Genomic DNA, 25,507 nt, shown 5'->3' with positions numbered 1-25,507 from the left:
GGGAGAAGTGTCTTAGTCAGGGAGGTGACCAATAACCCGATTAGAGCTCTTTCAGAGTGACAGAGTTACTCTGTGGAGATGGGAGAACCTTCCAGAAGGGCAACCATCTCTGCAGCACTCCACCAATCAGGCCTTTAAAGTATAGTTAGTAGATGGAAGCAACTCCTCAGTAAAAAGCACACGACAGCCGCTTGGAGTTTGCAAAAGGCACCTAAAGACTCTCAGACCACGAGAAACAAGATTCCCTGGTCTGATGAAACCAAGATTGAACTATTTGGCCTGACTGCCAAGCGTCATGTCTGGAGGAAACCTGGCACCATCCCTACGGTGAAGCATGGTGGTGGCAGCATCATGCTTTTGGGATGTTTTTCATTGGCAGGGACTGGGAGACTCAGGATTGAGGTAAAGCTGAACAGAGCAAAGTACAGGGCTCTCCAACCCTTTTCCTGGAGCACTGCCCTCCTATAGTTTTTCTACTCAAAGTCCAGTTGTAAACTAACCTCATTCAGCTTATCAACCAGCTAATTACTAGAATCAGGTGCACTAGATTAGAGATGGAGCGAAAACCTACAGGACGGTAGCTCTCCAGGAACAAGGTTGGAGTGGCCTGGTTTGTACTGACCTAATTTAAGTCTGTCTGCTATTTCATGTTTGCATCAGTAGGGGGCAGAAACATTTCATTAGTCAAAGGACAATATGTGCCGCAACACAAACAACTGCTTGGAACATTTTATCCACTCTTCCCACTGAATGACTGACTTGATGAATCCACATAAAGCACATGCCTGTTTGTGTGCCACAGCCACAAATAAAAACAGGCATTTGGCTTTTCAGGTATATTTCAACAAAGACGACCATGGATACTGTTTGTGAAAGACTGGATCAGTAAAACCCAGTCATGCCATTTTATTTGGTTTCATCTGGAATACCCTGAGTATGACACAAACAATTAGAATGTCGTAGTAATAGCTGAACTATCAGTTTAATGCATTTCAATGCAAGGTCAATCTGAACACTTACACTTCCTCACTTGGTGAGACTGACAGACTTAACTCTTGACCCCAAAGAAAGTGGAGGGGAAAAGAGCTGAAGACATGTGTACTAATGAAAATGGAAACCATTAGCAGATCTTCTTAAACCAACAATTCAATTGCATTGTCTTTTTATCTCACTCGTGATCTCCCCATCTTCTATCTCCCATGATAGGAGTAACACGATGGACAACAACTTTAAAGGAGTAGCTAGGTAGATGTTGTATGTGTACTGGTCTCATGGTACCCCTTTCACTGTGACATTCATAGACTGGCACCTGGCCACATAACTCCAGCCAAGCCACACAGATTTGATGGCATCAGTAAAGTCTACTGAGGAGGCGCCCTCCTCACGCCAAATGAAGTGGGTCTCTCTGGTCAGGATCAATATATCCCTGAGCATCTGCCAGGCCAGGATCATAAATCCAAGATGCTATGGGAGAGAGCTAGAGGGATGGAGGCTAGAGAGGGGGGGGGGGGGGGGGGGGGGGGGTGTTGGGAGAGAGTGAGAGGACGGCAGAGCAAGGAGAGAGAGGCTCCTCTTAGTGTATTGGACGACGGTTCAAAAGTTTAACGTGCCGGGCACCCGCTCGCGTCTTTATAACCCTTGAGTCATTGTGTGTGGGTGAGGGCGGTGCACATTGATGGCCATTAAACAAAATACGAAAGCTGGGGCGGGTGGGGTGTAGTGGGGTGGGCTGTGCATTAGGGAAATTGCCTCTGCCTGCGACGTGGCACGGTAGTGAAGTAATTACAGCTGGTAGAGAGATGCTGAGGCCATACTTTGCCTCTGCGTGTGCAGTCGTTGTGGGTTGGTCTGCCGCAGAGGGCCTCCGCCCCAGCCCACCCTCCACTGTACGTCTCCCCCAACCAAACACAGCACGGCTAAGGGGATGGGGCTGTATGGTTATTGAGGAGGTGGATGAGGAGGGATATAGAAAGAGATCAGGAGAAAGAGAGAGAGAGAGAGGAGGAGTAATGGGCGGGGATCTATGACATGGCAGTCCTAGGCAGCCTTCGGGATGTTGGGTCGGTAGGGAGTGCTATCAGTGGAAGGTAAAGGTGTTTTATATGCTAAATCAATTGGATTATTATGGGTGAACTACATGTGCTTAGAGAACTGGGCCGTTGGCTAGGCTAGGTGAGTACTAGAGCTGGACAGACACCTGCAGTATGGGTCTCACCTGCTTCAAGTCTTGGAAGTACAACAGCGCCACACAGAAAGGTGAGTGAGATGTCAACCCTTGCCTCACACACTCCTCCAATCCTACTATCCATCAGCCACAGGTCTGGGTCATTTTAAACTGGCTTTGGCAGGTCTACTTTGTGATTGTTTCCTCGTATTAAGCAGAAAGTAAGCATGATTTACTGTGACAAAGTTACTTTACACTACAACCATTTGACATACTTCAGTACTTTTACCATTCATATTGCGTTTTCATACTATGCATCAATAAAGCTAAACTCAAGGCAAAAGTGTGAGTTATGCTGAATCTTTCTACTAATGTTTCTACTTGTTGAAAATTAAATACTTGCACTGGTGTCCTTATGTGGCCAAATGTCATTACAGTTCAGTTCATGCGTATGGCCGATGTTTCAGTGTGTACAGACCATGCTTGATCAGTTCTAATTTGATCATATCACTATGGAATGCTGGGGGTAAGAGGAAGACAACACAGCAAGGGTTAATTACATCCCCTTGGGAGAATTGGGTCATCCAGTCCTGATGTACTTCCCCCTATCAAACACTCATATGCAGATAACATGGGGCTCCCATGGGGACCAGAAAGTGATGTAGTGATGTAGTGTCTCTTGGTGTCCTTGAGAGACATCAGTGTGTGTACAATGAGGTTCAGGGGTGAGAGGGGAAGGGGGGAAGGGGGCAGGAGAGGAAGAGTACATTAAAGCTGTTTAAACCAGCCCCCTAATTTACAGAACATGATGGATGTGGGGACAGGGAGGGGAGGAGGGTACTCAAAATAATGAGTTGAGAGAGTGGAGTGTATGAGGCACCAGGGATGAGGTAGGGATGAGGCAGTCATCTGACAAAGGACTAAAAGATTGAGTATCCTTCTACTCATTTTAAGTCCCTAAAGATAAGAGTGTCTGCTAAATGACTAAATGTAAAATGTAGAGGAATTTGGAGCACATTTTTGACAGGAAAGGCTTGTTTCACCCCATAACACTGTTGCATTGCACTAAATAATCTTGGAATGAAAAACTTTCCAGAATCAAAATAAAGAATTAAAAGTCTCTGATAAAGATCACATACTGTACACCCACATTACATGTAGGGTCTGCTCAGCTCCGTTATCACAGCTTAGGTGAGGAATGCCTTGTAGTCAGAGCCACCACAGTGTCTGCCTGGACCAGGCTTTTACAGTAGAGGTGTAAGCCACTCAGATGGGCTTATTTCACATTCCTGTCCTTGTTAAGAAAAGTGCCTTGCCTGAAATGAATCACCGTCCACACTCTTTCCCAGAGAATGTGTGCAGAATTGAGAGCACCATTTTTATTGCCTCCAGAACCCCATAACTTGATTAATATGTCCGGGAAAAATGTATGAAAAAACTGGCAAGAGTTTTAATTAAATTATGAAAATCAATGAGCCCTTGTTGAACCTGAGCAGTGCTTAAAGATAAGGAATGGCCATCTGATTCTATCCGGGCTGTTGTCCAGCTAACACTCTAGCAGAGAGGACACAGTGACCGGCAGGAGCTAGAATCACATGTTCTGCACTATTACAGAAAAATGTCATGTTTAATTGTCTGGAATTAATCCCAACAACTCGCAGACGGCAAGCATAAATCACACGTACAGGAAAACCATTATTTTGAGACTGGTGTATATACAGTAGATCACTGAACATTACTACAGCATTCCCAATTGCTATTTCCAAGAGAGCCTCCTTCCTTTGTGTACATAAGGATCCTACACTGTTTTTCCCAGCACCCAGACTCTTCAAAGATGATAAAGATTTCAAAGAGAGGGGGAGGGATTGTGAAATGCATGGAGTGAAAAACAGTATTAATCTGTATCGGCATTTAGGGATTTGTCATGTTTGACTGGTGCTGTGGTATGACGGTACGACTATGAGAGGATCTCAGTGTAATGGCATTCCTCCTCCTCTTCTGAGGAGGAGTAGCGAGAAGGATCGGAGGACCAATGCGCAGCGTGGTAAGTGTCCATAACGTTTATTTAAAGACATAAACTGAACACGACAAAACAATAAACGTGAAACGAACGAAACCGAAACAGTACCGTGTGGCAACAAACACACACACGGAAAACAAACACCCACAACTCAAAAGTGAAACCCAGGCTACCTAAGTATGATTCTCAATCAGAGACAACTAACGACACCTGCCTCTGATTGAGAACCATACTAGGCTGAACTCAAAACCCCAACATAGAAAAACACACATAGACTGCCCACCCCAACTCACGCCCTGACCATACTAAATAAAGACAAAACAAAGGAAATAAAGGTCAGAACGTGACACTCAGTCTGTGAGCCTGTGGAGACGGGCAGAGAGGACATACACTGCATACACCAGTTCATGCACTGTATGAGCAATGGAGAGATGAAAATACCTGACCTGTACTATCAGAATTACTGTAATTGTAACTAGGACACTCAGGAACATTCAATGTGTTTTAGGTTATTGTCCTGCTCAAAGGTGGATTTGTCTCCCAGTGTCTATTGGAAAGCAGACTGAACCAGGTTTTCCTCTAGGGTTTTTCCAGTGCTTAGCTCTATTACTTTTTTTATCCCAAAAAACTCCCTAGTCTTTGCCGATGACAAAGATACCTATAACATGATGCAGCCATCACCATCAGTGATGTGTTGTGTTGGATTTGCCCCCAAGCATAACGCTTTGTATTCAGGATATTTTTAGCAGTTTTACTTTAGTGTCTTATTGAGCATGTTTTAGAATATTTTTATTATGTACAATCTTCCTTCTTTTTTTCTATCATTTAGGTTAATATTTTGGTGTAACTAAAATGTTGTTGGTCCTTCCTCAGTTTTCTCCTATTACAGCCATTAAACTCTGTAACTGTTTTAAAGTCATGGTGAAATCCCTGAGTGGTTTCCTTCCTCTCCGCCAACTGAGTTAGGAAGGACACTTGTGTCTTAGTAGTGACTGGATGTATTGATACACCATCAAAAGTGTAATTAATAACTTGCTCAACTTGAGCATGCTCACCATGCTCAAATGAATATTCTGTGTGTTTTTTTCTACACATCTACCAGTTGGTGTTCTTCATTCGCAAGGCATTGGAAAAAATCCCTGGTCTTTGTGGTTGAATCTGTGTCTGAAATTCACTGTGTGACTGAGGGAAAGATAAATGTATGTGAGGGTTACAAAGATCTAGGTAGTCATTCATTCAAAAATCATGTCCATGCTGACTTGTTAAGCACAATTTTAATCCTGAATTTATTTCTGCTTGACAAAACAAAGGGCTGAATACTTATTGAATCAATACATTTCAGCTTTCCATTTTTAATTAATCTACAAAATTGTCTAAAAACATAATTTGGGGTATTGTGTGTAGGCTAGTGACACAAAAATCACAATTGAATCCAATTTAAATTCAAAATGTGGCCAAGGGGTATGAATACTTTCTCTACATTTATGTACAGTATGTAAAAATAAACTACCCACTGGACACAAACTGGCCACAAACAATTTGTCAGCGTAATTTGTCAGCTCAATGTGATGTGGAATCTACATGGAAAAAACATTGGATTTGGAAAAAGTAATTCACGTAAACTGTTGTTTTAAGGGTGAAATTTCAACCACAGGATTATGTCATCATGGAAACCAAATTTCAACATTGACAAACTTTTGTACCTTTGAAACAACGTCAGATCTTCAACGTTATATCCACTGTGATATTTTAAGGCTCCCGAGTGGCGCAGTGCTCGAGGCATCACTACAGACCCTGGTTTGATCCCGGGCTGTATCACAACCGGTCATGATCGGGAGTCACTTAGTGTGGTGCACAATTGGCCAAGCATTGTCCGGGTTAGGGGAGGATTTGCCCTGGGTAGGCTGACATTGTACAATAAGAATTTGTTTTTAACTGTCTTGTCTAGATAATAATAAAAATGAGAAAAGAATACAATAGGCTGAGAAGTACATCCTACTGGAGAATTGATCTACAATACATGACCAAAAGTATGTGGAGTTGGTCCCCCCTTTGCTGCTATAACAGCCTTCACTCTTCTGGGAAAGCTTTCCACTAGATGTTGGAACATTGAAGCAGGGACTTGCTTCCATTCAGCCACAAGGGCATGAGTGATGTTGGGTGATTAGGCCTGGCTTGCAGTCGGCGTTCCAATTCATCCCAAAGGTGTTCAATGGAGTTGACATCAGGGCTCTGCGCAGGCCATTCAAGTTCTTCCACACCGATCTTGACAAACCATTTTTGTATGGACTTCGCATTGTGCACGGGGGCATTGATTGCTGAATCAGGAAAGGGCCTTCACCAACTATTGCCACAAAGTTGGAAGCACAGAATTGCCTACAATATCATTGTATGGTGTAGGGTTAAGGTGTCCCTTCACTGGAACTAAGGGGCCTAGCCCAAACCATGAAAAACAGCTCCATTATTTCCTTCTCCACCAAACTTCACAGAATAATCGGAATTGGGCAGCCTGTGTAAACGCGGCCTCATTGTTTCTATATAGATTACTAGAGAAAATAAATTGATGAAAATAAAAGCAGTTTTTATAATTTTGTTTACTTCAGGGGTTCCAAACCAAAGTCATGCATACATTCCAAATGAAGATGAGGTGGGTTGGGGCTGTGGCATACCTGAACAATATTAAGATGACGCCGGAGAGGATGGCTGCTGTTTCATGGTCTCTTAACCAACTGTGCTATTTTGTTCATTTTTTTCATAATTTTTCATTATTTTGTACATAATGTTGCTGCCACCATCTCTTATGACTGAAAAGAGATTCTGGAAATCAGAACAGCGATTACTCACCTTGAACTGGATGAAGAATTTCTCTTTAATGATTGGGACGAGAGGGATTTACTCCAGACACCCGAACAGGCCCTCATCCCCGTCATTCGCAGGAGAAGAAGAGATCTTGTGAGGATCCGCTGACGAGTGGTTAATCTGCCTTTGCCATCCATACTATTGGCCAATGTACAATCGCTGGATAATAAATTGGACGAACTAAAAGCACGTGTATCCTACCAATGGGACATTAAAAACTGTAATCTTATGTTTCACCGAGTCGTGGCTGAACGACGACATGAATAATGTACAGCTGGCGGGTTATACACTCTATCGGCAGGATAGAACAGCAGCCTCTGGTAAGACAAAGGGTGGCGGTCTATGTATATTTGTAAACAACAGCTGGTGCAGAATATCTACCTCTACCTGAGGTAGAGTATCTAATGAAAAGCTGTAGACAACATTATCTACCTAGAGCGTTTTCATATGTAATTTTTCGTAGCTGTCTACATACCCCCACTAGACTGCACTCAATGAGGTGTATACCACCATAAGCAAACAGGAAAATGCTCATCCAGAGGTGGCGCACCTAGTGGCAGGGAACTATAATGCAGGGAAACGTAAATCTGTTTTACCAAATTTCTACCAGCATGTTAAATGCGCAACCAGAAGGGAAAAAAACTCTAAACCACCTTTACACCACACACAGAGAGGCGTACAAAGCTCTCCCTCGATTTGGCAAATCTGACCAAAATTCTAAAGCAGGATAAACCAGTGACTCGGTCAATAAATACGTGGTCAGATGATGCAGATGCTAAGCTACAGTACTGTTTTGCTAGCACAGACTGGAAAATGTTCTGGGATTCTACCGATGGCATTGAGGAATACACCACATCAGTCACTGGCTTCATCAATAAGTCCATCGACGACGTCGTCCCCACAGTGACTGTACGTACATACACCAACCAGAAGACATGGATTACAGGCAGCATCCGCACTGAGCTAAAAGGTAGATCTGCCACTTTCAAGGAGCGGGACTCTAACCCGGAAGCTTATAGGAAATCCCGCTACGCACTCCGACGAACCATCAAACAGTCAAAGCATCAATACAGGACTAAGATCGAATTGTACTACACCGGCTCCGACGCTCGTCGGATGTGGCACGGCTTGTAAACTATTACAGACCTGCAAAGGGAAGCACATCTGAGAATTGCCCAGTGACACGAGCCTACCAGACAAGCTAAATTACTTCTATGCTTGCTTCGAGGCAAGTAACACTGAAACATGCATGAATGAGAGCATCAGCTGTTTTGGATGAACAGGTCAACAAGGCTGCAGAGCCAGATGGATTACTAGGACGTCTACTCCGAGTATGCACTGACCAACTGGCAAGTGTCTTCAGTGACAATTTTTAACCTCTCCTTGTCTGAGTCTGTAATACCAACATGTTTCAAGCCGACCACCATAGTCCCTGTGCCCAAGAACACTAAGGTAACCTGCCTAAATGACTACTGTCCTGTAGCACTCACGTCTGTAGCCATGAAATGCTTTGAAAGGCTAGTCATGGCTCACATCAACACCATTATCCCAGAAACCCTAGACCCACTCCAATTTGCAAACTGCCCCAACAGATTCACAGATGATGCCATCTCTATAGCACTCCACACTGCCCTTTCACACCTGAACAAAAGGAACACCTATGTGAGAATGCTATTCATTGACTACAGCTTAGCGATCAACAACATAGTGCCCTCAAAGCTCATTACTAAGCCAAGGACCCTGGGACTAAACACCTCAGTCTGCAACTGGATCCTGGACTTCCTGACAGGCCTCCCCCAGGTGGTAAGGGTAGGTAACAACACATCCGCCCCGCTGATCCTCAACACGGGTGCCCTTCATGGGTCCGTGCTTAGACCCCTCCTGTACTCCCTGTTCACTCATGACTGCACGGCCAGGCACGACTGCAACGCCATCATTAAGTTTGCCGATGACACAACAGTGGTTGGCGGATCGCCAACAACAACGAGACAGCATGTAGGGAAGAGGTCAGAGACCTGGCCATGTGGTGCCAGGACAACAACCTCTCCCTCAACATGATCAAGACTAAGGAGATTTTTATCGACGTGGCTGGAGTGGAGCAGGTTGAGAGCTTCAAGTTCCTTGGTTTCCACATCACCAACAAACTTACATGGTCCAAGCACACCAAGACAGTTATGAAGAGGGCACAACAAAACTTATTCCCCCTCAGTAGTCTGAAAAGATTTGGCATGGGTCCTAAGGTCCTCAAAAGGTTCTACAGCTGCATTACTGCCTGGTATGGCACCGGCTCGGGCCTCCAACCGCAAGGCACTACCGAGGGTAGTGCAAACGGCCCAGTACATCACTGGGGCCAAGCTTCCTGCCATCCAGGACCTCTATACCAGGCAGTGTCAGAGGAAGGCCCTAAAAATGGTCAAGACTCCAGCCACCCTAGTCATAGACTGTTCTCTCTGCTACCACACGGCAAGCAGTACCTGAGCCCCAAGTCTAGGTCCAAGACTCTTCTAAACAGCTTCTAACCCCAAGCCATAAGACTGCTGAACAGCTAATCAAATGGTTACACAGACTATTTGCATTGCCCCCACCCCTCTTTTACACTGCTGATACTCTCTGTTATTATCTATGCATAAGTCACCTGAATAACTCTACCCACATTTCTACACTGCTCAAAAAAAGAACACATCCTAGATCTGAATGAATGAAATATTCTTATTAAGTACTTTTTTCTTTACATAGTTGAATGTGCTGACAACAAAATCACACAAAAATTATCAATGGAAATCAAATGTATCAACCCATGGAGGTCTGGATTTGGAGTCACACTCAAAATTAAAGTGGAAAACCACACTACAGGCTGATCCAACTTTGATGTAATGTCCGTAAAACAAGTCAAAATGAGGCTCAGTAGTGTGTGTGGCCTCCACGTGCCTGTATGTCCTCCCTACAACGCCTGGGCATGCTCCTGATGAGGTGGCTGATGGTCTCCTGAGGGATCTCCTCCCAGACCTGGACTAAAGCATCCGCCAACTCCTGGACAGTCTGTGGTGCAACGTGGCATTGGTGGATGGAGCGAGACATGATGTCCCAGATGTGCTCAGTTGGATTCAGGTCTGGGGAACGGGCGGGCCAGTCCATAGCATCAATGCCTTCCTCTTGCAGGAACTGCTGACACACTCCAGCCACATGAGGTCTAGCATTGTCTTGCATTAGGAGGAACCCAGGGCCAACCGCACCAGCATATGGTCTCACAAGGGGTCTGAGGATCTCATCTCGGTACCTAATGGCAGTCAGGCTACCTCTGGCGAGCATGGTGGGCTGTGCGGCCCCCCAAAGAAATGCCACCCCACACCATGACTGACCCACCGCCAAACCGGTCATGCTGGAGGATGTTGCAGGCAGCAGAACGTTCTCCACTGCGTCTCCAGATTCTGTCACGTCTGTCACATGTGCTCAGTGTGAACCTGCTTTCATCTGTGAAGAGCACAGGGCGCCAGTGGCGAATATGCTAATCTTGGTGTTCTCTGGCAAATGCCAAACGTCCTGCACGGTGTTGGGCTGTAACCACAACCCCCACCGGTGGACGTCGGGCCCTCATACCACCCTCATGGCGTCTGTTTCTGACCGTTTGAGCAGACACATGCACATTTGTGGCCTGCTGGAGGTCATTTTACAGGGCTCTGGCAGTGCTCCTCCTGCTCCTCCTTGCACAAAGGCGGAGGTAGCTGTCCTGCTGCTGGGTTGTTGCCCTCCTACGGCCTCCTCCACATCTCCTGATGTACTGGCCTGTCTCCTGGTAGCGCCTCCATGCTCTGGACACTACGCTGACAGACACAGCAAACCTTCTTGCCACAGCTCGCATTGATGTGCCATCATGGATGGGCTGCACTACCTGAGCCACTTGTGTGGGTTGTAGACTCCGTCTCATGCTGCCACTAGAGTGAAAGCACCGCCAGCATTCAAAAGTGACCAAAACATCAGCCAGGAAGCATAGGAACTGAGAAGTGGTCTGTGGTCACCACCTGCAGAACCACTCCTTTATTGGGGGTGTCTTGCTAATTCCCTATCATTTCCACCTGTTGTCTATTCCATTTGCACAACAGCATGTGAAATGTATTGTCAATCAGTGTTGCTTCCTAAGTGGACAGTTTGATTTCACAGAAGTGTGATTGACTTGGAGTTACATTGTGTTGTTTAAGTGTTCCCTTTATTTTTTTGAGCAGTGTATATCACCTCAATTACCTCGACTAACATTTTTGTAGGTATTATTTTTTTAAACTGCATTGTTGGTTTAAGGGAATGTAAGTAAGCATTTTACTGTAAGGTCTACAGCTGTTGTATTCAGCATATGTGACAAATAATATATGATTTCATTTTGATTTGTACAAGGAAATCAGAGAAGACTAAACGTCCAATCAATCCCAAATAAGACTGAGAGTGGACATTTGCCCATCCATAGGGCAATTGTGGTCTTTGTCAATAAACAAAGCCTCTCTGCTGTTTGCGGCTCCTTGTCTAAGACAAGAATCAAGTAGAGCTCATCAGTGGCCTCCCTGCTGAACAAAAAAATTGTATAGACCAGCATAGGCTGATGTTTTTATACATGTTTTATTATGAAGCATATTCTAGTTTTATAGCTATACAACTATACTGAACGATTATATACAGTAGGTTCGCCGTGTTTTTGCTGGTGACCAGCCTTCTCTGTGTTTTGGACACTGGTCACCAGCAAAACCAGCATCAAAGCGCTTGATTATTTAAGACAGGAAATTACATATACCATAAGGACTTACTTTGAGGGCCTAGTTTTTCTCTAATACAATGGCCACAACAGGCCTGTAAGCCACATTATGCTGGCTTGCAAAGTTATGTTTAATTCCTACTGGAATCCAGCCTGAGTGTCGATATCCAACAATTGGAACATTTATTCACCCACAATCAGAATGCCTACTAGGGTTAGAAAGATGAACACATTAAACTACCTAAACTATTTAAATCGGAACAACCATTTCAGTAACAGGTACATTAGGTCCAACTAACAGATCGGATTAGCATAAGCTGATCAGCAGCCTACCTGTATAAGCATGTCACCAACATACTAGCATGAGCTGGTCACCAGCATCACCAGCTTTACCAGCTGGTTGGCCAGCCTAACTAGATAGACCATGCTGGTCAGACCAGCTTGACCAGCATGGACCAGCTTGACATTTTGGCAGATTTTTGCCAGTAGGGCTGCAGTCACTCGTCTTTGTTATCTGTCTGTGACTCTTTCTCACCCGCTCTCCATCCATCCATCCCCCCGCTCCATCACAGGTGGGAACAGAGACGTGCTGGTCAGCCCTGGCTCATACTTCTTCCTCTCCAACAGCTGTGGTCAGGGAGAGGAGTGGCTCAAGACCCTCAACAAGGGTGTCTGGATACCCTTTACAGGTAGCATCACTATTACATGCAAATCCACTACTAAACACTCATTACCACACTCAAATGCATACACTTGGCGCTCTCACTGTCTTGAACAAACAATCAAATCAGTCATGCCGTATAATTTGTTTGACTCCTCCAGTCTGTACAGGGCTTAGCCCAACCCTGTGTGTATGCATACCTCAGCCTCAGCTCCCCTCTGCCTCCTTGGTGGGCACAGCTGTGTGTCTGTGTGTCTGCCTTGGCTGGGTGCCTGCTGGGCTTAACACAATACCCAGTTTGCACATAACATTCTGAGAACCATATGTGAGGGGAAGGGGGATACTTAGTCAGTTGCACAACTGAACGCAATCAACCAAAATGTGTCTTCCGCATTTAACCCAACCACTCTGAACCAGAAACGTGAGGGGGACTGCCTAAATCGACATCATCAGCACCCGGGGAGCAATTGCTGTTAGGGGTTAACTGCCTTGCTCAAGTGTAGAACTGCAGATTTTTCCAATTTGCCATTTCAGGGATTCAAACCAGTGATCTTTCAGTTACTAGCCCAATACTTAACTGCTAGGCTACCTGCATCCCAACACAATCTGTTTCTTAAAGCATGGTGAGAGCGTGGTTGTCCTATGGTTGTTTTGCATACAACCTTCCCACAACTTTATGGGAATGGTGCAGGACGAGTGGCGACCCGGCAGAGCCCCACCTGTTTTGAGCCCCACATTTTTAGCAAAAAATGTTGGCATGTTATTTTGGCATTAATAGGTGTCACATATCAGTTTGCAAACAATGTAAAAAAATAAATGAATAAATAATTGACTTACTAAAGCCGCATACCATTGTCCAAAACACAGAGAAGCTAGCTCAGTGCTTTCTGTGGTCGTGGGGCAGCCAGCGCAAAATATGGAGCGTAGGGGTTGGTAATGTTCTCTAATTGTCAACATCATACTTTCACAATCTTAGCTAGCAGTCATCATCATGAATCAGGTTGACAATCTACTGGGAAATACTTTTTAATCCTTGTCATATGAAGAGAAATAACAAAGATAAATTATAGAGCAAACGTATCGGTGCTCATTGGCCATTGGACATAAACATTACACAACAAGTTGGAAATCGCAATTTCAAGAATGAGTGGTTTGGAAGGAATCAGTGGCTAACTGCAAGCATGACGAAGGCATTCACTAGCCTGCTATTCTGTGGAGTGGGTGTGTGGTCTCGAGTCTGGGTTTAAGGGTCTCTTTTCCAAGCTTAAAATGATAAGCATTCAACATTTGCCATACTGTCAATCCAGCATGATTTCTGCCACACTCAAAACAACTTTCAACTCAGAACTGGGAAATCTGACTTCAGTGAGTTCAAGACAACTGGGAACTCAGGAAAACACTATTTTTTATTGATTTATTTATTTATTGAATATCCGAAACATACAATATACTTGCAGTGAAGACGCTCAACAACTACATCATACCAGTCATCCAACAGAGTCCCATTCAGAGCGAGTCACAGAAGCATCCAGGCTCAATGCCCTGCTCAAGGGCACGTTGACAAATCTACCACCAGGCTAAAAAACATGAACCTGAACCCTCCAAGATCCCCCCACAGTTCCCCAATAGCTGCCCCTCAACCATTCGCGACCCCTCCCACAGTCCCCCCCCCCCCCCCCTCCCCCACAGAAGAAAAACAATTACAATAATTCCAATGGTTCATTGGATCAGTCTAAAACTTTGCGCACACACTGATGCCATCTAGTGGCCAAAATCGAAATTGTGCCTAACCTGGAATAATACATTGTGATCACTTGCATTTCAAAGATGATGGAGAAAAAATAAATAATAATATGCATGATTTTTTCTTTTTATTATTTTATACCAGATCTAATGTGTTATATTCTCTTACATTAATTTAACATTTCCACAAACTTCAAAGTGTTTCCTTTCAAATAGTATCAAGAATATGCATATCCTTGCTTCAGGTCCTGAGCTACAGGGAGTTAGTTTTGGGTATGTCATTTTTGGCGGAAATTGAAAAAAAGGCTACGATCCTTAATAGGTTTTAATTAAGAGGGCAAGTCAGCCATATCAGCTGTGTTTTTTTAAAGTCAGTAAATGGGGCTGAATTAACTGTTTTCGTGCCAGACAAGCCTCCGCTGATAGCCAGGTGCAGCAGTGGTAAGGTGTTGGGACAGTTTTATGTAGGCCCTAACAGTCTGTGGGCACCGTTTGTCACCGTTATAGTGCAATTAATGTATTGTTTAGTGTTGTGTTGTGTAGTGGCTTTGCTGGCATGCATCCCCCAAATTTTGGGGGGTTTGCCCCACCAATATTTACACTATCATTCAAACTTTTGGGGTAACTTAGAAATGTCCATTGTCCATCAATTTCATCAGAAATACAGTGTAGACGTTGTTAATGTTGTAAATGACTGTTGTAGCTGGAAACTGATGATTTTTAATGGAATATGTACAGTACGTAGGCATACAAAGGCCCATTATCAGCAACCATCACTCTTGTGTTCCAATGGCAGTCATTGTGTTAGCTAATCCAAGTTTATAATTTTAAAAGACTAAAGTGCCCCCAAACCTTTGAACAGTAGTATACATGCCAAAATCGCCACTGTGCAGGACAGTGTCAGCACATTTAAGGAACTTGACAAAAAACACTATTTTCTTGGTATTTCATTACTTTAACAGAACATTTCCTAAAACTTCAAACATGGCTACATTTAATACTTTTGTATTTCAGCTTTATGTTTCCTACAGGTTTCCTCATTGTTCTATTTAAAGCCATGTTCTCAAATCACAGGAGGTTGTTGGTACCTTAATTGGGGAGGACAGGCACATGGTAATGGCAGGAGTGGAATAAGTGGAAAGAAGTCAACAACATCAAAACATGGTTTCCAGGTGTTTGATGCCATTCCATTTGCTCCGTTCCTGACATTATTATGAGCTGTCCTCCCCTCAACAGCCTCCACTGTCTCAAAATGTTCTGCGAACGTTACGAAAACTTCCATAAAAAAAAACAAAAGAAAACTTTAGTAACATTTAGAGACTGTTATAAGGATGTTATTTAAAAACATATAAGTTCCGTTCTCAGCATCAACAAAACTCTGTCTGAGTGTGTTCAGGTGTGTTGTCCGTGCCCACTAATTGACACACCTGATCTTAATAAGTGCTTGTTTCCTTTGAAATGGGGTCTATTTGAATAAACTAAAATGAACAGATTTGTATGCATTAAAAAAACATGGCACGCTAGCTCCATTCTGGTGGTGCAGTGGACTAATTCCATGGGTAGAGAACAGAAGATTATTGGTTTGAATACGCCTTTCATTGATGTCTATTTTTTATTCTATTTATAAAACATTTGAACAGTAACCCTTCAAAAACTAATTCAGAAACCTTTTTAATGTCCACATGTACTAGGAAGCTAAGTATTTGTTTCTTGAGCTTCAAAAATGTGACGAATCAAAGTGCCTCAGGCTTTGAAATGTAAGTAATTATTCTTATTGAAAGTAAGAGGATGCCGTGGTCAAGGCTACGACGGCGCCAGTGCAATGTGTGGAGCTTACTCTTTGTTCAAAAGCACATATCAGGCCGAGAGCATAATGCTTCTTTACGTAGGCCTAGTTCTTTCGGAGTTTTAGTTTCAAACAACGATCTCTCTGCAGCCGCGACAGTTACAGGGATTGTTAAAACACCTTGAATGCCATAGCAACATCAGGGAAACTGGGCAGAAGGGAGTGGGGGTTCAAATACAGCAATGATCTTTAATTGAACCTCTCGCATTCTCCTTTATTGCAAGCATTAACATGCTACAGAAAGATATTAACTGTATAGGATTGCCTGGAACAGGTCGTCTGGATACTGGACAGCTGAAAAATTGGCAGATGCAAACAGATTATATATTTTTTTGTGGACAACAGTACTCGAGGGCTCAAACAAAAAGAGCGGTTAGCGAATTTGTTCATACTGGTGAACCACTGTTTGAGTTGTGTGGTTGCAATATCAACAGTCCCTTATCTCTGGTATATCTTGGCATGTATAATTCAAGATTAAGTTTAAATATTGTGCAGTGCAATGGACATATAATGCACAATGTATCAGGAAAGACCGTCTGGGTTGTCAATACTCAGTATAGAAAACAGTGGACCTGCAGGCCGTGGTGAAAACATTTGCAGACAAAAATGCAACACGCGAAGTTGCTTACTGTAGCTACTATAGGCCTCTTCCATCACATATTGAAGTTTAGATTTTTATTCGTCACATGAACAATTTTTGTGAAAAAGTACATTTTGTGTGCGCTATGTCATCACGCACTGATTGTTATCTGCAAAAAGTCAATTTGGTTGAAAAATCACATGTTGGATGGAAACCTACTTTTTTCAAAGAGAAATAAATACAAAAATAGACACAGAGAGAGAAGCAGCGAGGACTTCAGAAGACCAGGGGAGTATCTCAAATTGGATTTAATTTAATTGACCTTGTCCTTGATTGCAGCCTATTTGTGTAGGGCAAGCTATTAGCCAGACAAAACCGCTGAGATCAACAATCGTGGCAAAATGTATCGTCAAGCCTATTACTTTTTTCATAATTATTAGGCTATTTGATGTGTAATTGTTTTGAAAAAGTATATAAATAGCAGCTAAATACTGTATATAGCTATAGATAGTAGGTTAAACTGCATAATGAAACAATCCATAGTAAGCTAGTGTTTTGAAGGTGGACTGACAATTACTTAAGTGATAATGCCAGAGAAGCCGGTGTTTGAAGGATATTGTGGCACGGGTGTTGTCAGACCTGAGAAGAAGTCGAGGGCCGGCTGACCTTGCCAATATATCCTCCTAACATTGGCTTCGAGGGCATTATCACTTTTATACAATGGGTTACTAACTTACTCAAATAATGATTGACATATGTATATATATATATATATATATATATATATAAAAATATATGTTATTTTGATGAATCCATTCATACTATTTCATCCTTCCATAAGACATAGTCCTGACACAAATATAGGGTTGCTACCCAAGCCAGCTGGTCATTCGTTCTATCGGTTTGGTTGCCAGAGATGTGACCCAGTCGTTCAGTCTTTTTGTTCTGTATTTATGGATGAACAACCAATGTGAAACCAAAAACATTAGTTCCCACAACTTCCAAAGAACCAAATGTGCTAGCTGGGTAGTTACCCAAATAGTAGGTCATTCAGAACCAGCAATCCCTAATTGGCAAGCCTGGTAAACTCAATGGCAGCATTGGGTTTACCGGCATAGCAAACTAGCATATGCAACACCTCTGCAAAATGTGTCCTACCCGGTTGGAAAACAGTAACGAACATAAGACACAGCACCCCTTCTGTGGGCAGAGGGTTCTTGAAATTTAACATCCAATAAACACTTAGCTGTTTCTGCTAATAAAAAATTCTCCAGACCTCAAAAGGAGGCATGACAACAACGTGGTTTTGAGGTATGGCCCTTCAAGCCACATCAGCCTCAACGTACAGGGTGGACATAGAGTGGTTCCACCTAGAGGTCTGAAAACAGAGCACAGAAGCACAGAGGGTGTACCCACGCGCAAGCACGCACACACACAGATTGAGCTGAGATAGCCCATGAGATGTGCAGGCCTTGTGCTGACTTCCCTAATGTGAGGAAATATTGATCCTTACGCACAGACCTGAGACAGGCAGTGGAAGAATGACTTACATAACCATCCTTTAATATTTCCATCAAAGAACGACAACATCAGGCCATAACAGAGGAAATTCACTGAGTCAAAATACTCCCTGTTCTGCTCATGAAGACCTAAATGTCCTTAGATTACTGTTGTGCCTATCACAGGAATCTCACCCCGGAGTCTGGTCAATGCACAGCAACACATTTCACAAGAGAGATTAACATTCCCAATGAATTCCCCGCACCACTCCGGAGCAGTTAGTCCTTACTTCACTGAGCTTATTGCCTCTCTCCAACACGTCCTCCAGGAGAGAGATTTTCACAGATTAGAGGCCATCATGGCTCACTGAGGCCGTACATCCGCCTCTTTAACATCCAGCCAATGTCCAGCAAGAGAGTCAGAGAGCCAGACTCAGCTGGGGCTGGGGCTTATCTGTGGCCAGTTTAGCCCCATATAGTCTTGGACCACAAGGGGTGGTTCATAATAGCTCAGTGGAAAATTACTCTATTAGGGTCTGGCTGCCTCTAGGCAGAGTAGTATGCTAGGACAGAGGGGAGTGGGGGGGGGGGGGGGGGGGGGGACAAAAAGGGTTCAAACTCATTTATTATTTTGTCAATCTGTGACACTGTTCTCCCTTGTTAATGATTCCCGCCCAGGGAGAGATAGGAGATACAGAGGGTGCCGGTGCCACCTTGGCCATGCTCCAGTGAGTATGGTGGGGGATAGTTTGATACAGGAGGGAGGTGGGGTAGAGACTAGAGGGGTGGAGTAGGCAGGGGCTGGGGAGGGGGCTGAGCCAGGCTAAATAAAAGAGAGAGTCCAAGACAAAACACTGTGTACTTGTTCTTGTGGTGGGACCGTGGGGATCTTTGAAGGAACCCTAAGGACCACGACGTGAGGAAACAAACATAACCTAATTGGTGAGAAAGAGAGCAGCTCAGGGGGGGACTGAGAGCGCATTGGACAGGGAGGGATGACACTGGCTGAGTGAAAACAATGGCACATTCCTGAAGCATGAGGAGGATTGGATAGGACAAGGAGGGAGAGACACGTGCCGCAAGGACATAGCTTGCTAAGTGGTGCTTACCAAGCACAATTACTGCTGGACAACGCTGGTACGCTAACTTAATCTCTTCTGGGTGGGGAGGGAATAATATACTCCCTGTGGTTGTCACAGTCGTCACTTCTACAATAACATGGACACCTTCTTCTAGGAGAGCTGGTTGACTCTTTTGTTAACACAATCCAGGTTGAAAGTGGTTCCTCTGGATGTTCAATGCTCACCAGATTGAGTTCAGTTAAGCATCGTGGAAGGACTTGTGCCCTGGGAACCAAGGCTGAGGTGAGCGTGAGAGGAGCCGAGCTACTGTACAACTGCCTCCTCGATACTCGTTATCTGCATTCAGCAACAACGTGTGGAGGAACTTTCCTAAACGTTTACAGTGTTTAGTGGTGAAAAGGACCAGTTTAATCAGTTGAACGTTTACTTTTGCTGGACTCTCCTATCTCCTGTTAAATCATTATCTTAGGAATCTAAAGAGGGGAACTTAGCCGCCAAAAATAAAGATGGGTTTTTACTTTCCAAAGTTCAACATCCCCGCAATACATTTTGATATGGCTCATGTTCCCATGGTTGTTCTATTCATTGGCATGTTTGCTCCATTGCATGCCTGAGTGATTGCGAGTTTGTGATATGTCAGGTATGTCACAATGCTTCTTCTTGTAGGATGACATTCTTTCCATTGGAATGCTAATTCTTCTGATTAGGTCACCTAGTTGAGCTCAAGGACCATTGTTGAGCATCGCCAAGGAATGCCTCTGCCTCCTCATTTCTCGAGTCGTCAGAGCAAGGAGCCTTATCTGTTTACCTGAAGAAAGAAAAGGAGGAGGGAAGAGGAGGAGGGAGGGGGAGAAGAAACAGAACAGAAAGTAACAGACAGGAGAGAGTTTCCAAAAAACAGAGAGGTAGATAGGGGTGGGCCGCTTGGGAAAGAACACACTGGTCTCAGCAGAGACATTTGAGTCCTCTCATAATCCCCCATCAAACAGTCTGTCCGGAGAGGAGAGAGGGGAAGAAAAGAGGTGAAAAGAGAGAGAGATTTGGACTGGGAGAAAATAAGTGTGAAGAGAACAGAGAAGATGCCGGAGAATAAGGCGACAGTGTGCAGGACCAGCAGCTACCTGTCCCACCCTGCTTACAGGAAGATCAAGCGGGTGCTGAGCTTCAGGAGGCGTGAGTATCTCAGGCCCACAGAGACACACAGACACACAGACAGAGCGGTAGTGTGAGGCAGGCTGCGTAAATAGGTGGTTTGGAGCATGAAGGGTTCGAGTCCACTTGTCTGAAGAAGGGAAGCTCCCTGAACCATCAAACTCACACTCTATCATCCTCTGTTTATTCATTTAGCCTGGGTGATCTTAAATTCTCTACACCCCCAGGCGTGTTTGGACAGCGGTTGGAGGAGACGGTTCTGTATGAGCGGCGTTACGGCGTCCATATGGCACCTCTGGTGGTGGAGCAGTGTGTGGACTTCATCCGGGAGCGGGGTCTTCTGGAGGTGGGGCTGTTCCGTCAGCCAGGCCAGGCCACGCTGGTCAAAGAGTTGCAGGACGCCTTCGATGCTGGGGAGAAGCCCTCCTTTGACAGGTAAGAGCTCTCCAGTCAACACAAACAGAAACACCACAGTTGAAAATTAAATTTGACCTATTGGCCAGCTATATCTGTATGTACCGTTATGCGTGCCCCCATATGGTAGAGATGTGCTGTATTTTAAGTGTGTGTGTATTTGACATCCTAGCAGTACAGACGTGCACACCGTGGCGTCGCTCCTGAAGCTGTATCTGCGGGAGCTGCCAGAGCCACTGGTGCCCTTCTCCAGATACCAGGAATTCCTGGTGTGTGGCAAGAACATCTCCTCTGAGAGGAAACAGGTAAGTCTCCATCCAGCTGCATCATGCACGCCATCCTGAGATACATCTGATGAACAGCGAGAGACACAACCACCATCCTTTGATCTAAAAGTTCTAAGGAGAAATGTAATTGATCAAGTCCATAGATGGTACTTACAACAATATCTTGCCCGGTGTCCCCAAGGGTTTGACAGAACTACAGCATCTTCTTCATGAACTTCCAGTGGCCAACTTTAACCTGCTAAATTACATCTGCCAGTAAGTCTACAATTGACCTGTCATTCATTAGCAAGATAATGTCAAGACAGCATCAAGATAGCAAGATAACATCAAGATCATTAGCAAGATATCATCAAGATAACATCAAATCTGCATACAACATACCTCACTTTCAATGCAATTTAAACGCAATACAAATATAATTGTTTGAATCACTAGACTTGTAGCTTACAACATACAGTACAACATACATTAACATATGTTCAAACATGACACATTTCTGTATGTTATGTAGCAGCTGTGACAAAATCGACCCTGCCCAAGTCTCATACGGATAAATCACTGCCAATACAGGTTTTTGAACGAAGTCCAGTCCTATTCCAGCAGCAACAAGATGAGCACCCAGAACCTGGCTACTGTTTTCGGGCCTAACATCCTACGACCCAAAGCTGAAGATCCAGAGAGTATCATTGGAGGTGCGTGTGGGCATGTGAGAGTGTTGTTCAGGAAAAAGGAAATGAATCAGAGATAGCCTACAGATATAGAGCCAGACAGAGACAGATATAGACCGATAAAGATAGGGGCTGTGTCTGTCTGTCTGTCTGTCTGTCTGTCTGTCTGTCTGTCTGTCTGTCTGTCTGTCTGTCTGTCTGTGTCTGTGTCTGTGTCTGTGTCTGCCCGGGTGGCCTTGAGACAGTGTTTATATCAACACAGTGTTGTGTACACGCTGAGTGCCATGTGATGCTGTTTGTACGTTGTTGGTACTGTATGTGTCCGGCTGTGACTCTTGTGTCCGTCCTTCTGTTCCCCAGGGGCAGCCGTGGTGCAGCAGCTCATGTCTGAGCTGATCAGGGAGCACCAGTGCCTTTTCTCCAGGGAGTGGGGAAACGTAGACGCCCCCGGTTCCTCACGACCAGATTCTTACCCCTGTCATAGATGGAAAGGAGACCCATTCGAGGGGGCGCATACCCAGCCCACTGCCCAGGCTCAGTCGCATGACTCCAGGCTTGGCATAACAGCCGAGCGCCTCCTACAACAACAGCTAGCCCACCATCCTTCCCCTTGCTCCCGCCAGCTCTCCCTGCCTCTGGTTGCTGAGAGGAGAGGGTCAGCCCAAAGCCTGTGTGAAATCAGTTTAGCCCCACGCCTGTTCAACACAGACCACCAGCAGCCAGCTGAGGGGTTATTTCCAGTGATCCCTGCTGTTGGGTCTCTATACCACAGATACACTCCGTCCCAGTCAGAGTCCCAGCCCCCTGAGACAGCACACAGCCCCCACCTTCACTCTCACCCTGCCTCCTCACTCACAGCCTCTGCTTCCACTGTGACAATACAGGCTGACCCAGACCACAGCAGCATGCTGCCCAGTGGCTGGACAGGCCCAGAGTGTCCCAGCTGGGCTGCAAAGCTGGGGACTACTGGCACCAGTGGAAGCAGTAAGGCTCAGGACAGCACTCTGTCTGTCTATGACAACTTGGACACACTCCAGAGCATTGATGAGGTGGCTGCTGATGGTGATGTGGGCAGCACTGCTGGTCCAGTGGAGGTGGAGGCGGGCATGGCAAGCGTGGCAGACACCAGCAGCTCATGGTCCTTCTGTGAGATTCTGCCCCTGGACGATAGTGGGAGTGGTGTGGTCAGAGCTAGCCTAGGACGGAGGTCCACCAGGTTCCACTCCTTCAGGACTGACCCAGGAGAGGACCTCCATCCAAACTCCCTAGCCTCCTCCTCTGTCCCTACTGATGCCCCCCTGAGCACGGGCAGCTCGGAGGTCTTCCTGCCCTCTGACCCCCACGGGCCCCCGGCCTCCCAGGCCATGTACTGTCTCCTGGCTGGCCTCAGACAAGAGATGGCCAGGCAGAGGGCTGAGTTCGAGGCCAAGATCCAGAGGTAATGGAACTGTGAATAAATCACACCAATGCATCAGCAGTCCTTTTCAAATGTCCATATATATTCTATATACAGTCTTCAACATGTGTCAGGTTACACTAACATGATGTGATGCTGCATGCTACATTCTGGACCACAGTCCTGTAGTACCACCAGAGTGAAAGCTGTGTGTGTATAACTCCTTGTCCCCCTTTCTCCTGGCTCTCCCAGGTTTGAGCTGCGTAACGAGGCCCTCCACGGGGAGGTTGTGGGACTGCGGGCCAGCCTGGCACAGCAGCGCCGCTGGTACAGTGTGGCTGAAATCAAGATCCGCAACGTGGAGCGTGCCCGGGCCGACGCCGACCGCCGCAACGCCACGCTGCAGATGGAGATGGAGCAGTTCTTCGACACCTTCGGAGAGCTGAGAGATGAGGCCAGTAAGAGCGAGCGCATCGTACAAAGCTTCTGATGGCCAGTCAGATTAGACAAAGATGACACTATCAGAGCACTTCAAGAGCAGCATTGGGAGCATGCAATCACCCGTGATCTGAATGGAATATAGAGTCTGTTGCCATGATAAATCCATATTGGATTTGTCTCATAATGATCCATTCTTGAGGATGGTTCTAAGAAAGCTTTGAGATGGAACCAGCTGGGATGGACAACTCTGCTTGGATGTCGTGGACATAATGGAGTTCAGCCAGACACATTGACAACCAGAACAGAATGAGATGGAGATGACGGAGTGTAACACAAGCTATTGAACTCACTAAATGTTTCTATGACTGAAATGAACCCTAAATATACAGAATTAAAGCTTGGAGATTGACACTTACTGGATATATAATGGAATGGATTGGCTGACAGCTGGGGGTTGGGATAACAGACAGCCCAAGACGCAATCAGTACATCCAGAGCCACATAGGAAAAGTACTGAAAGAGATGTTGAACACAGTGATCATCTAGGAAGTAACAGAACAAGCCAATGGAGCAGGGATATTCAAATCGTACCCTACGAGGTCCGGACTACTGCTGGTTTTATGGTCGACTTTCAAATGAATTGCACCCACCTGGTGTCCCAGGTCAAAATCAATTCCTGAATAGAGGGAAATAATGAGAAAAAACCCCCAGTAAAACTGGCTTCGAAGTACAGATTTGAATTTGAGGGCCATAGAATATATACGTGTAAATGCAGAGAGGATGACCTATTCCCAATCTTTGACAAAATCCCACATCCATTTTGGCACCGTGTGAAAGCTGATCTTAAATATAATCTGATTTAGTGCTTCCAAGCATTTGGGTAATGTTCTGAGTTTGTCTAAGAAAATACTCTTTTTTCCCCCCACTGCAATAATTATGAATGATGATATAATTTGGGACCCATCTGAACACTTTTCCCACCTTGTTATGACAGAACAGGCTGAGTAACACCTTTCAACAGATGTCTTATTAAAAATACAAGACATCGAATCAAATTGTACTTGTCACATGCTTCGTAAACAACAGGTATAGACAAACTATGAAATGCTCACTGATGGCTCCTTTTCCAACAATGTAGAGTTAAAGATAAAGATACATTTTTTTAAAACAGAAACAGTGACACGAGGGACAAAAACACAGTGAATAGCGAATAACAATAACAAATAAAAGGAACATGGCTACATACAGGGAGTACCAGTACTGAGTCGATTTGCAGGGAGGGGTACGCGGTCATTTAGGTAGCTATGCACATATAGGTAGGGGTGAAGTGACTAGGCAACAGGATAGATAAGACAGTAGAAGCAGCGTATGTGGTGAGTGTGTGTTTCTACGTGTGGATGGCGTCAGTATGCATGTGCGTGGGTGCTATGAGTGTTTGTGGCCGTATTGTGTGTGTGTGTGTGTGTGTGTGTGTGTGTGTGTGTGTGTGTGTGTGTGTGTGTGTGTGTGTGTGTGTTGGGATGTCAATGTAAGTATGTGTAAGTCAGTAGAGGCTGGTGGGAGGAGCTATAGGAGGATGAGCTCATTGTAATGGCTGGAATGGAATAAATGGAACGGAGTCAAACATTAGGCTTCCATATGTTTGATGTTTGATACAGTTCCATTGATTCCATTCCAGCCATTACCATGAACCCGTCCTCCTATAGCTCCTCCCACCTGCCTACACTGGTGTAAATAGAGTCCAGTGTGTGTTCGCATAGAGTCAGTGCAAGAGAGTTAGTGCAAAAAGGATCAACGCACTTAGTCCCGGTAGCCATTTGATTAGCTAGTTAGCTATCTTTTTTATCATTCTTCTGGCTTGGGGGTAGAAGCTGTTCAGGGTCCTGTTGGTTACTGTCTTGGTGTACTGGTACCGCTTGACGCTTGTCCACCATTGTTCTTGTAGCCAAGAAAGCGA

General features: G+C 44.9%; 1 protein-coding gene across 3 annotated transcripts; it reads left to right on the top strand.

The window, feature by feature from the left end:
• The first annotated feature begins 1,887 nt into the window (after window positions 1-1,887).
• LOC110534197 (rho GTPase-activating protein 24) lies at window positions 1,888-25,092 on the top strand. 3 transcript variants are annotated; one of them, XM_036933303.1, is made up of 8 exons: window positions 1,888-2,256; window positions 12,354-12,470; window positions 20,572-20,779; window positions 20,934-21,063; window positions 21,227-21,300; window positions 21,616-21,737; window positions 22,074-23,151; window positions 23,362-25,092. In XM_036933303.1, the coding sequence occupies exons 1-8, from the start codon at window positions 2,205-2,207 to the stop codon at window positions 23,597-23,599; spliced, it is 2,019 nt and encodes a 672-aa protein (XP_036789198.1). In that variant the 5' UTR covers window positions 1,888-2,204; the 3' UTR covers window positions 23,600-25,092. The 3 variants fall into 3 exon arrangements, with proteins under 3 accessions (XP_036789198.1, XP_036789197.1, XP_021474591.2); XM_036933302.1 differs by having other exon boundaries at window positions 1,889-2,256; window positions 20,931-21,063; XM_021618916.2 differs by lacking the exons at window positions 1,888-2,256; window positions 12,354-12,470 and adding an exon at window positions 18,952-20,365 and having other exon boundaries at window positions 20,931-21,063.
• Window positions 25,093-25,507: the final 415 nt, after the last annotated feature.

Source organism: Oncorhynchus mykiss, chromosome 10 (genome assembly GCF_013265735.2).
Source record: "Oncorhynchus mykiss isolate Arlee chromosome 10, USDA_OmykA_1.1, whole genome shotgun sequence".
In the NCBI taxonomy this organism is placed as follows: domain Eukaryota; kingdom Metazoa; phylum Chordata; class Actinopteri; order Salmoniformes; family Salmonidae; genus Oncorhynchus; species Oncorhynchus mykiss.
The sequence above is the reverse complement of the archived record's forward strand: the minus strand, read 5'-3'. Positions and strand labels throughout refer to the sequence as shown.

What these genes read in the sequence shown, in the direction of transcription:
- LOC110534197 (XM_036933302.1), top strand. Translation starts at nt 2,205, where the DNA reads ATGGGTCTCACCTGCTTCAAGTCTTGGAAGTACAACAGCGCCACACAG. An exon ending in GAGAAGCCCTCCTTTGACAG is followed by an intron (nt 20,780 to 20,930) that starts GTAAGAGCTCTC and finishes TTGACATCCTAG; the next exon opens with CAGTACAGACGTGCACACCG. An exon ending in CTGCTAAATTACATCTGCCA is followed by an intron (nt 21,301 to 21,615) that starts GTAAGTCTACAA and finishes CTGCCAATACAG; the next exon opens with GTTTTTGAACGAAGTCCAGT.